The sequence below is a fragment of the Solea solea genome, chromosome 13, assembly GCF_958295425.1.
Source record: "Solea solea chromosome 13, fSolSol10.1, whole genome shotgun sequence".
Classification (NCBI taxonomy): domain Eukaryota; kingdom Metazoa; phylum Chordata; class Actinopteri; order Pleuronectiformes; family Soleidae; genus Solea; species Solea solea.
The window spans coordinates 20,363,400-20,376,506 of record NC_081146.1 but is presented as its reverse complement, the minus strand read 5'-3'; the positions used below and the strand labels follow the sequence as shown (position 1 = coordinate 20,376,506).

The following is a 13,107-nucleotide window of genomic DNA, read 5'->3' as shown; positions in this document are numbered from 1 at the left end:
AATTTCTTGCTGAGTGCCTTATTTAAAGGCCAGACTGTCTTTTGTGTAAAAACCCTGTTTTCTTAATTTGATTGCCTTTAAATGCTTCCTGTTCTTGTGACTTATAGCCTATCCATCTTCCCTTTTTATGTTTGATGTTGACAGAGAGCTGATCTGGCAGTGGCTCCCCTTGCCATCACATACGTGCGCGAGAAGGTTATCGACTTCTCCAAGCCCTTCATGACGCTGGGTATAAGTATACTGTACCGCAAGCCCAACGGAACCAACCCCGGAGTCTTCTCCTTCCTCAACCCTCTCTCGCCTGATATCTGGATGTATATTCTGCTGGCTTACTTGGGTGTCAGTTGTGTGCTGTTTGTCATAGCCAGGTAACATGTCACTCCCAGTGATCACTGCTTCACACACAGTAAGACACATGCTTAGCGGCCATTGCTCAGCCTCGCCCATCTGACTAACAGCAGGCTAATCTCTGTAATTACAGGATGCATCCTGAGCACATAATGGAAGCTTACCAGTCAACACAATGTGAATACTAATCAGCCATCATGTATCAAAGCTCATATTTAATGACTCTGTCTTTTGATATATTACATGTAGTTAAACCATGAAGACCATCGGGCATTGATAAAGAACCAATTATGCGAGCAGAGTATCTCGTTTCTAGCTCGGCATGGCTGCTAGGTAACTCGAGGCTTGTTTTGACTCCGATAGATATCACTACTAAGTACAGAAACCCCAGGACACACAGACACGTGTACACAGGAATACAGACCTTGGGCAGAGAAGTTGTAGAGCTATCAGGCATTTTAGGGTGGTGTGCATGTGCCTGAGTGAGTGGCAGGTCGGATATGTGTGTGAAAGGAATATGTGTGGGACATGTCCAGCTTGATGTGAAAGGCTGCTGCCCTTCTCCCACCTTTCCCTCACTGTCCTCAGTGTCCCAGAGTTTCATTGTGTCTTTTCTCCTCTCTTTTTTTTCCCTTCACCTTGTTTCAAACACAACTGTGACTGAGAGATATGGTTTATCACGTTTATTGCCTGCATATTGTGGTTCACAGTCTCCATTAAGCGAAAACACTGTCAGGTGCACACCTCAATAGATTAGACATGGAACAAGAGTCGACTCCTGTGCCTGCAACCTCTGCTTAGAATGACAATATTGTCCATACTCGTTCTCTTGGATAACCTTCTCTGGTGTCCATGAAGATGTATCTTTCCTCAGAGCACCGTGGTACAGTTTCAAAGCGTCAAATTCAATTCAATTTTATTTGCATTGCAAGATAACATACATTATCTCAAGGCACTTGACAAAGAAAAGTCGAGCCCATACAATTATTATAGACACCTAAAAGGAACACAATGAGCAAGCACTTGGCGGCAGTCTAGTGAAAAATCTCCCTTTTAACAGAAAGGAAGCTCTGACAGAACCAGACACAAAGTGTGTGTCCTTCTGTCTCAAATGGTAGGGCAGAGGAGAAAAAAGAAACGCCAACCTTTACCTAAACCCATTACACTGAAGGGCATAAGTGGCGCTACAACCTGTAATTTCAGGCCTCTCACTGCAGTTAATCACTGCCACCCAACTTCAAATGACGCTGCCCATGTTCAGGAGAAACTGAACGCATGGAGGGAATAATGCCCTGACCCTCCTTCACAAAATGTACAGGGTGCTAGAACTCATTTGGAGTTGCACTGTGGTGTTTCTTTTGAGGTTTTATTTTTATTGTTTGGGAAGCTCCAAACAGCAAAGTGAAGGAATTGTACAGTATGTATGGGCTATTTTGATGCTGGTTGTCAAAAAAAGGAATAGGTGGAGCATTCTAGCGATTAATAATAGGAGCATATTGTAAAATATACAGGAACTTGATTTCTTGTTTTCTTTTTTCATCTTGGCTCAGACGAAATCCTTTCAGTTGATAAGACCAGGCCAAAAGTTTTTAAAGACTTACTTTCTTGTTCTGGTGGTTCCTGATGTTGGCAGCTGTTTGAAGCATGGTGAAGGAGAAGAAAAGTGAAAGAAAGATTTTGTGTTGACTCTAAAACTTTTGGGAGCATGCGGCTCGCTTGTAGCCGTGACCCGTCAGTTTTATCGTTAACACTAACATATTTTTGCGATGTTACTGGCGATATGATCACACAAAAAGGATAAAAAGCAGCAACTGTCATCTAAGTTGGCTCAGAATATGCACCTATCTGTTTTTAGTATCACAATAAGTACATGTTTGGGTAAGTGTATACATTTTCCCCCCTCACCTTATTCCTTCTTTTCTCCTGTGTACACAAACGCATGCTGGGCTACAGTTGCATGTTTCTGCTGTAGATGGTAGCACATCAGATTCTCACAAAAGTTCGTGAAATGAGAGGTCTAAAGGGACATTATGTATTGTGAACAGAAATGTGGAGGTTACATCTTTCTACTGTGTGAGCATTATATTCATATTCTTTAGATTTTTACATATTTGAATAGTCATCAGCTTTAGCTTTGAATTCCCCAAATGATCCTTATGAGAGATGAATGACAGCAGTTGCACAAGGTCAGTTAAAACAACTCCGGAAACAGTTTGCATTTAAGGCCCTTTGTGATAATAGATGGTAATGATAATGGAGGTTGCAAGTCTTTGGGCCTGTTGTTCTGGATCCTCTGCTACAGGAAGTGATGTTACAAAAGGTCTAATTGTAAGAAGTGTCCTAAAAATGCAAAGAAATCACTAAATACGTTTTTTATATGTCATTTCTATAATTAGAGCCTCTTGATAAAAATAATGTTTTAGGGTTAGAGTTTGATTTTAGATAAGATGAGATAAGATTTATTTGTCCCACAGTGGGGAAATTTACATTGTTACAGCAGCAAAGACAGTAAAGATAAAGATAATATATAATAAACATGCATTACCGAAAAAGAAAATGACAATATAAAATGATATTAAGATATTAGATGTTGACACATTCAACCAAGACCTGACTTGGCTAATTCCAAATTCACTGGCTCTGGAAAAATGTCCCACTCCGTGTGTCTTTGCTCCTGCCAAAGGTCATAATTCATGTGGGCACAAGAACTTCTCAGCGTATCGTATGTATGTGTGTCCTTCATCCTCCAAATAATCCTGCTTTGGTGGAGAGGTGCATTTCTCTCACTTTCTGTTCACACGTGTCATTTCTATAATAGCAAGTCAAAGTCATTTCAACTGAGGTTGTGAGAGCAAACAGTTTTGAACCAATTCTTAGAGACACTACCAAGTTTAGATGTACCGTGCATTTATAAATATAAATATATGTATGTTTATATGTATATACGTACATATATCTGTGTGTGTATGTGTTTGTGTGCATACACATTACACATGTTATCTCTGTATGCTTGTGCTGTACTGTGTGACTGACTGTTTGCATGAATGAGAAACTGACAGCGACTAATCCAAGCAGTGACATACACAACGCTACAGTCAGAGCCATGTGTAGGCAATGTTCACTCGCATGTAGTATATGAACTGCTAATGTTGCCGACTCTTTATTACCTTTATGTTTCTTGTTATGGCAACACTCAGTACTGCCCCTACCTTTGGCACAGGTGATGAAATGGTTGGAAAACACACTGCAATGCATTACTCTGCCGAGGCCTTTGCATCATCACCTGATTACTGATGCCCCACATTATACACATGAAGTGAACTCTCTTTTGACATGTGAGAATCAGAGGAAGACTTTAAATGGTCTCAGATTGTTCCTTTTCATTCCATAAACATCACAATACTAATACACTTGACTGTCTTGCTCAAAATGGCAATTTATCAAAAATATGCATCAAGTTTAATTTGACTTCCCTTGAATGAAAACCCCTTTGTGTGTGCTCATAGTAAAGGCACATCCCTCATCATGTGGATTAAAATATTCCATTCAAAGCCTTGTAGTGGAATGCACTGGAGGTGCACATATGAACACAAATTAGATTTTGGCTCTTACGTAAAGAGATATTTGGTAAATTTTCTTGAACTTGAGATGAATCAAAAGATACATTTAATATTTCAAATGTAAGTGCATACCGGGTTTTCCACACTTGAGCTGTGTCTCAGTTCTATAGCCACCTCCTTAATTGGAGGCTGCACTTAAAGGAGTGAACGACGCTGAAGAGGGTGGACTTTACCCAGTGCACCAAACATATGTTTAAACAATGGTGGCCAAAAACTACAAAGTATCAGAAGAACTTTTAAATAATTATGTTATGGTATGTATATTGGTTGTGTTGCTAGGTGACAGCAATAACACCCTAGAAAATCTTTTGTGCATCAGTCAGACCAAGAAGACTGCATATATGACCACAATGACCACATTCTCTTAATGAAGACATATGCTTTGCTTGTGAAGCAAGACAAGTTAGTTTTTGTGTTGAACATACTGCAGACAAAAGAAATACAGACACCAGAGCAAATTATTATACAGTAATATAAACACTATAGGCAGCAAACTAAAGGTGCAGAAATATAACAAGTGAAAGTAAAAGTAATCCAAATTCTGGTTCCAGCTCTGTGATGCATCATTTAAATTTTTTAAAGAGAAGGTTCCTTATGCCAGGTATTCATTCTGATCCACGAGCAGCAATAATCGAAACCATGACAGACTGGAAGCAAACACAGAGACCTCAGAGTCTGTATCCACCTCCCTGCATCTTTGTTTCAAGTGGATAGGCACCAATGCTACAATAAGGAAATATTAGAACAACCACAAAATGCCATCCAGAATTTGTGACCTAAAATCCTGTGACAAGCAGATGCAAAGGAATCATGCTGACCCTCGCTGTTCATCAGTTTTGACTTTGGTGTTATCCTGTGTGTTGTCACTGAAATTTGTGCAGGATGACCCTGCCCTTGTAAAAAGATTAGAAAAGAACTCACATTGTTTCTGCACTGCTGCTGAAATCCTTGCCTTTTTTCACCCCATATACTTATCTCTGCACTGACCTTGCTCTAAGTTTCTGCCTCTGGAGCAGAGATGACCTGAGATAATGTAAGGGCAGTGTAATTGGATCAAACTGACAGCAAACAGACCCGGCACACAGCTACAATAAGAGACAGGTTAAGCTGCTGGTTTAGCATTCCCTGAGCCAACCAGCAGTGGCAGCATCAGTCCAACCAGCCTCTCCCATGATCCAGCACTGCTTTGATGACAACTGTCCTCATGCTTGTTCATGGTGAGTGGTAATTGACTTTTCCAGATGGATACAGTGGAGTAAGCACTGCGAAAATAAAGTATCTTTTCATTTTAAAACTAAAAGCATTATACTTGGAAATTGTGAATCAAACCTTAACAGGATCACAATTTGGATACGGTGCTTAAAACTAAATTCTTAGGGGTAATAATTGACAATAAATTAAGCTGGAAATTGCACATTAACCATGTAACAGCCAGAATGTATTGTAATATATTACGAAACTGTATAAAGCTCAAGATTGCACACATACTGATCACCAATTGACCCATATATGACTTAATATGTAGACGTCTGGGAAAACACGTTTAAGACTAAAACAGATTCCATTTCCTTACTAGAAAATTAATGTCATATGAAGTGTGAAAAAACCATAACTTGAGCCAAAATGGCCTCTATTAATTCCACTAAACATAGTGTCATTTGAAGATTTTGTGAATTACGATACAATACAAATTGGTTTCAAAGCAAAAGTTATACAATTATTTAAGTATCTGATAGAATTGAAGAGGAATGTTCACAGAAGAACCAAAGTTACAAACAAATGTTAAAAATCCTTGTCAGTGAGGAGGTTCAAACTTAGAAAACCTATTATACATATACCTATATATCTATATAGATATATAGATATATATATAGAGAGAGAGATATAATACCGACAATACATAAAAATATTCAGACTTTCCAAAAACATTGCAAAAAACCATTTGAGAACGATTTAACCTTGCAGTATTCTATTTAAAATGTAAGTAATGGAAATGTTGTGCTGGTGGTATACCGTAATCAGGATTATTTAATTTAGATATTATATTTAGTCCAAAATGAACCAAAATAGTACATATCAATCAGTCAAATCATTCAGATCTCGGTGCAAAGATAGTTGAGCGTGCTGCTGTGAGGCAGCAGTTCAGTTGAACTCAATTTGGAGCTGCAAATTGACAAGAAAGCAAATGTTGGGCAAATTGAGTGAGCAGATGGATTGACTTAAGGCCAAGGATTCTGTTGAAGCAGACGTCAGGACACATTCAGAGGTCCCGCATTTGCACTGCACAATATCCTCCTGAGTGTTGTAGGGATAGAAAAAGAGACACCCCTAACCACATTACCATGGCGAAGCACATTAGTCAATGACAAGGGCCAGTTATGATGCTGTCATATTATCAATACAGACATACATCTTCATGTAGAGTCATGTCTTACAGTATGCAACATGGAACTACTGTATTTTACCCAGAGGACAATGGATCAGAAAAATACAGCAGTACAGCAGCTTCATTGGTATTATCCTCCATGCAGATGTCCCATCCACTTGAGGTGATCATTCTTGACTTCCAGCACAGTAAAAAGGCCCACACTGAGACAAGTCTACATTATGCATTGCAATTTGATTAGTCAAACCGTGGTGTCTGTTAAACAGCTTGAGTCAAGATATGTCCCCGGTTCCCCCAGCACAAACCAAATCAGGTCAGGATGCTTAATTGTAGACCAATCAACCTTTACTAATGTAATGTCACTTTTATTTAACATGAATAAATGGAAAATCTCTCTGCTTGAGGAGTGCATGGATTGCAAGGGAGCGCAAGGGCTGGCGTGGGCATGACAAGAATGATCTGCTGAATATTAATGTTTTTCAGAGATTACAGGGATTATTAGTTTCTTTTCTCATCTGACAATGGAGTTATTTTCATTCCCCATAGATGAAATTACTGAGGGAGCTGCCTTTGATATGAGCACGCCCACATGAGGAGCCACTTTTGGAATATGAGAGATGATTAACTTGAGCCCACTCCCCACTTATTGTATGTTATGCAAATTGAAGAGCCCACAAGTAGTCATCCTTAAGCCTTTATTTTGACTTAACAGGCCATTCACTAAAAATCATAATCATCTCATAGTAATTCAAGTAATAAACTCCTGATTGACTAATGGAATTAACGACACAGTAATCTGCAAGTACACAAAGGAAAATCAATTTTATTGTGATTATTGTGTTCTCACTTGTGCTTTCCAGAGTCTCTCGTATCTCTGGGTATGACTAACTAAACTGTGTTTTGTCTCCCTTGTCTCCCCAGGTAGAACCTGTCTCTTCTATTTAAATGCTCCGACTTTGTTCAACTGCAGTAAAATGATATATATGTGTGTTCTCTGTTAACTGTCACAGGTTTAGTCCCTACGAGTGGTATAACCCCCACCCTTGCAACCCTGACTCGGATGTAGTGGAAAACAATTTCACCCTGCTAAATAGTTTCTGGTTCGGAGTTGGAGCTCTCATGCAGCAAGGTAGACGCCTCTGCCTGCCCCCTTTTTTCTAGCACAAGTCCCACGATTTTGCTGGGGGTCAACCTTGCTCTTTGACCTGGCCCGTGACCATGCATGGGGGCCTCTGTGCATGTAGCTAGACTATTAGTGTCCAGCAGGATGGAATGAGTGGGATTTGAGAGATGTGATGACAAGTAAATGGTGATTGTGCATGTTTTTCTGTATTCCTTCCCCCATAACTCTCCCCTCTTCAAACACCTTCCCCCCATGTTTTTACAGCCATTTGAACAGGTAAGTGTGCCCCCGCCCCCCAGAATACTTGAGAGGAATCAGATGGTTGAGATTGGATGAGAATGTGATTTTAGCTGCCTGCCCTGCCTGTTTGGTTTCATTTCCCTCTGCCAAACTAATGCCATATCTTCTCAACTATGTATCATCTTTGGACTGAAACGAAAAGACATAAAGAAGGGGGGAAAAACAAAGGGAATTTCATAAATTCTGTGCCTATCATAAAGGGAGACATGTTTCAAAATTAGGGTTTCTTCTGAGGTGGAATACCAGTACAACATAATCATAAGAAGCGGTGATGAGGACTTATAAACCATGGTGTATGTGTGTGGGTCAGTTCAACTGGATTACAAGTGATTAAAGACAATTACAAGAGAAGAGGAAGAAAGACATAGGAGATCATGAACCCTGGTTTTAACTATTAATGCATTGTCTTTTTTTCAACCAAGGTTCAAGGTTGTTTCTTATTGCCTCATTACTTCTTGCTATCTAGTCCCATGCATACATATTTGATTATTCATATTAGTTATTGTGTTGCTCACGGTACACAAACAACACTTTATATGTAACAATATGTAATAATATGTCAATTTAGTTAACACTACTTTGGCTTTCAGTGTTGTGTCTACATTGCAATGTAAAGGAACATATAAGGGATATGTAGTTTATAAACAATATAAAACTGAAATACTGAATGCCCATGACATCAGTACATACAGTATCTTAGTCTTCCTGTGGCTGATAACTTCTCTTGTTCACTTACTTCCAATGCATGCTTACTAATATCCTTCAAGTAGCTACTTCACATAATTTTAACTATTTGGCTCTAGAGATGCAGGTATTATTTAAATTAAGTATGATATATTATATCTGGCTTGACAGTAACCTTACACCAAAAAAATCACCCAAAGAAATTAACACTGAACAAAAAATGTGTTTAACTGATATGAAACTGAAGACTTATGTGAATGTCTTTAGTTAGCAGTTGTAGTCTTGAATAGTGTAGGGCTCTTTTTAAAAAAAGCAAACAAGCCCAAAGAGTTGAGAAGATGTGGCTGAGGGACAAAGGGTTGTGCAGGGATTAGACTCTAGGAACACACAGTGTCTGCATGGCACCATGCTAGTCTACACTGTAGAGAGGCTCCCCTGCCTGGTGGCTAGCACCGCCCCCCAGAAAACTGTGTGACGTGCTGTTTGGTCATGACGTTACCTTGGGTACATGACAGTCAGCCCCAACCAGGCTCTGTTTGGGTTGGACTCCGTTCTCTATGTGGGTTGCTTGTCTTTCCTGTTCTGGTTTCTGTGGTGAAACAGGATAAGAAGCCCAAAGACACTGGTAAAATGTTCCACTTTTGAACCATCCTGCATTTAGTAGCTTGCCATGGGACTGACACAGTACAAGCAGACTCCACTGCTAAGAGCGCAAATGAATGTGTTTTTATTCATGTCCGTTCACTTGATTTTGTTGTTTTTGGGTGTGATTTGATGAATGGACAAAGTAGGTGGCTGGTGGTTATCCTGGGTGACTTTGTTGCCACCACTAGGGGCTAATGAGAGTTTAAACAGTGATTTTAGAAATAAAAATTAGTCACTTTTGATTTAAGTGACACCATAGACATGAAGGCCATTTTTGTGTTCCTTGTAGAAGGACTTTGCTTAGCTATTTGAGTGTCCTCACAATAACTGTTTCAAAGGCTGAAAGAGCCAACACTAAAAATAAATACTAATCACATGAATCAGGGACATAAGTATCAAGCAATGCATGCAGGTAAATGATAGGAAAATAATGGTAGTGGAATACAACAATACTGATAATCTAATCTACAACTTATATGGATTCATAGGTTGCAGAAAAAAGCAAATAGTTGAAGTCTAAACAGTGTTGACAGGTGTTGTGCCAAAAAAATAATCATCTGCCAGAAACACATTGCTGATAAAATGTGTAGCCTCTTAAAACCATATATTCTAATTATTTCCTCAGTTATTTTTGTCTACGGCTGCTTTTATCTGTATCCAACTGTCGTAAATCAACTTTATGTCCCTGGGAATGGTAAATGTTATCTTTGTGAAACTTGAATGTTTCTTGTAAGTGAATTGTTTAAAGTGACTGCAGTTTAGAACATAATCAGACATAGCATCTATAGAGTATGTGGTTATAAGGAACACTATTGTTTCTGGTGTGTTTAAATGTGTAGAAGCTTATGTGTTATATCGCTGCATGCTTGTTTATATTTGGAAGCTAGACTGTAATTAACATGATTCAAATTGAACAGCAATCAGTTTCTAGTGGATGATTATTTTTGGTACAACAGTGGTGATTACCCTGACATTCTCACAGAGGCGTACATGATGTCTGATTTTTGAGACAAAGGACGTTATTACAGAGTTTGTGCAGTGTAAGAGAGAAGTATTATGGGTAGTTTGGCAGAGAGTAAGTTAAGTTATTATCAATCAAACAGGAATAATTGAATTATTGTAACTTTCCTGCAAATTATGCAAAACAAATCACCTCAGATCATCTTCCAGACATTTACCAGTGATGATTGAACTTTCACAGCAATGACGGTTCACGGCTATGTGGAAATGCTATAAAAATCCACATTGTCCAACAGTTAGGACTGTCAATTTGACCGATATGACAGCTGTTCTCGTGCCGTTGCAGACCCTCATTGCAACAAAATCCACAAAACTGCACTCCCTTTTTTGACGATTCTCTCACTGACGGATCTAATGAGAAGTGGCGATGGCAAAAGTACCAATATGTAAATGGCTGGGAACGTGGCTCATGCACAATCTGATGAGTATGGAGATATTTTTTTCTTTGAGCATACAACAGAGTGTTGCCATGAATCTACAGACACTCTATTTTATGCATTTGGTTCAGGGGTTTTATCCAGATACACAGCATGTGGTTCATAAATCTGCATTCTGCTTCACTCTTTAAACTTGACCAAGCTCTAATCACAGGTGTGGTCATTGCATGTCACCGGATCAGACGTGTCAGATCTTATAACTTATTACTTTATAAAGTACTTGCTTTATAAAGTAATATCAGAGTAAAAGGATTTTTGATACACTGGCAGCTATCATAAACATTATTATTGGACCAATGTACTCTCATGACATACAATACTTAATAGGTTGACTCCATTGGGACACAGTTAGTCCCTTTGGTAGGATTTGCACAAAGTTTCGGAGCTTGACACAAAGTCCTACACCTTTGAAAAACCTACATTTTGAGTAATGCAATTGTCCCGTTTAGTACCTTTCGATACATTTATGAATTAAATTGACCACTCTCAATGCCAGTAACATAAATATACAGGCATTATACTGTATTAATCTCGTTTTCATCACTTAAAAGGAGAATGTATCGACAGGAAAACCCTCCCCCCATCTTGTTTCAGCTTTCTCAACATCACTTGGTGAACTGTGAGAAAGGAGGAAAGTTTGATTAAATGTGAGAGTGCTGATTGAGTCTCACAAAGGGAGTGAAGTGCAGAGTTCTTAACCTCCTAGCGCTCTGACTCTTTGCCAGCTTTTCTTCTGAGTCAAGGTACAAAATCCCAGCTCTCAATTGCTTAAGCCGCTTGAGTAGAATGGTCTGTTATAATCCAGGCCCACCCTCCCTCACCCAGACAACAACCCTCACTCTCATTCCGCCAATACACATAGCTCCATCATGTCTGCAGCTGAATATCAATCGGACTTAGCAAAAGTCGTGTTGAGTATGAATGGCATTTGCTGTTCTGCTCAGTTAAGGTTGGTAACTCTTATCTCTGGTCTGCTCCCGTCTCTACTTCTCCCTTGTATACACAACCTCTCCTTAAGATTGGTGTCTTTATTTTAGATTGTCAAACAAAAGTAGACGGGAACTAACTAGATATATGCAAAGTGTAACAGCCCAGTGCTCCTGCGCCCAGCTTGTGTGTGTTCACTACTACTGTGTAATAAGGATGGGTTAAATGCAGAGGTCAAATTCACTATCACTAATTGGTGTGTGTGCAAATCAAACTCATTCTTATAAAAGTGTAGATATATGCAAAGAGACACTTATCTGCACCTGGGGAACAAAGGGGGATTCGGTGCCCTTGACCCGTTGCAGGATTTGAACTGACTACCCTCCAGTTTCAAGCCCACTTCCTCACCTCTTGATCACGGGTTGCCAGTGCTTTGCGTCAATATATCTGGTCGAAAACCATTTCCTCCTGTTATCACAAAGCCTTACTCCCTGAAGCAATCAAAACTGCCAAAAGCTTCAGCATCAGCTTAATAATATGACTAAGTAGTTTACTGAGTAGTGTAGAGAGTATAGTGTAAAATATTACTGGTCAATTTTAGTAATATTCCATTGATAAAACCAAATTAAAAATATTGGAGAACATTGTCCCCCCTCCTGCCCAAAAACTCGGTTGCCAGGTAGAACAAATTCAGCACATAACTAAAAACAGAACTTTATACAACATAAACATAAACAGAATATTCGGCATGAAAATGGAATTTTAAGTTGTTAATAAACTGACTGATTGTTGTGAGGTCAGCCATTTTCTCAGGAAAAACACTGGTAAATAACATGTAACGTGGACAACGATGTGCCGCTGTACACAGGAGGGATTCTTTTCAATGTAATACCAGTCACCAGGGTCAATCATGAGCCTGCCTACTCTGTCCACTCATGTGTGTTTAAGTCTGAGCGTGTCATCCAGGACCTCTAGCCTGGCTTGGCCTGGCCTGGGTGCCATCCCCTCTCCAATCTAGTGCCGTATCAGATCTCACCCTCACCCTCTGCTCCTCTCGTTCAGGATCTGAGCTCATGCCGAAAGCCCTCTCCACCAGAATTGTAGGAGGAATCTGGTGGTTTTTCACGCTCATCATTATATCCTCCTACACTGCAAACCTGGCAGCCTTCCTCACGGTAGAGAGGATGGAATCGCCCATCGACTCTGCTGACGACCTGGCCAAGCAGACGAAAATAGAATATGGGGTGATAGAGGATGGAGCTACCATGAACTTCTTTAAGGTAAATTTTAACGGATTATTAAACCAAATACAACATGCCACCCTCTCCTTTCCTTCACATTAAGATTCAATACAATAATACAGTTGTTCCAAAGTTTTTGTGTCGACAGTTTCTGCATTTGACACTTTACTGTTCTGAATTAGATTGTTCCTTTCTTTTTTTATACAAAACAAGACTGCCAGATTTAAGATTTAGCTTGTTTTCATCCTTCTTTACATTAAATAAAAATGCTTTTGCAGGTATGATTCACACACAGTGAGACACTTGTGATTAATGTATAGTACTTTGTTTCATCTTCATACTGAAACATGTCCCCACCAGTTCATTACAGAACTGC

General features: G+C 39.4%; 1 protein-coding gene across 2 annotated transcripts in view; it reads left to right on the top strand.

Annotated features, from left to right (window-relative positions):
* grik2 (glutamate receptor, ionotropic, kainate 2) overlaps positions 1-13,107 on the top strand; it is a 184,411-nt gene that overhangs the window by 134,160 nt on the left and 37,144 nt on the right. For both annotated transcript variants that reach the window (XM_058648894.1, XM_058648895.1), the window contains exons 12-14: positions 145-368; positions 7,365-7,483; positions 12,553-12,770. In XM_058648894.1, the coding sequence (XP_058504877.1) occupies positions 145-368; positions 7,365-7,483; positions 12,553-12,770 (561 nt within the window). The remainder of the gene's footprint in view (positions 1-144; positions 369-7,364; positions 7,484-12,552; positions 12,771-13,107) is intronic.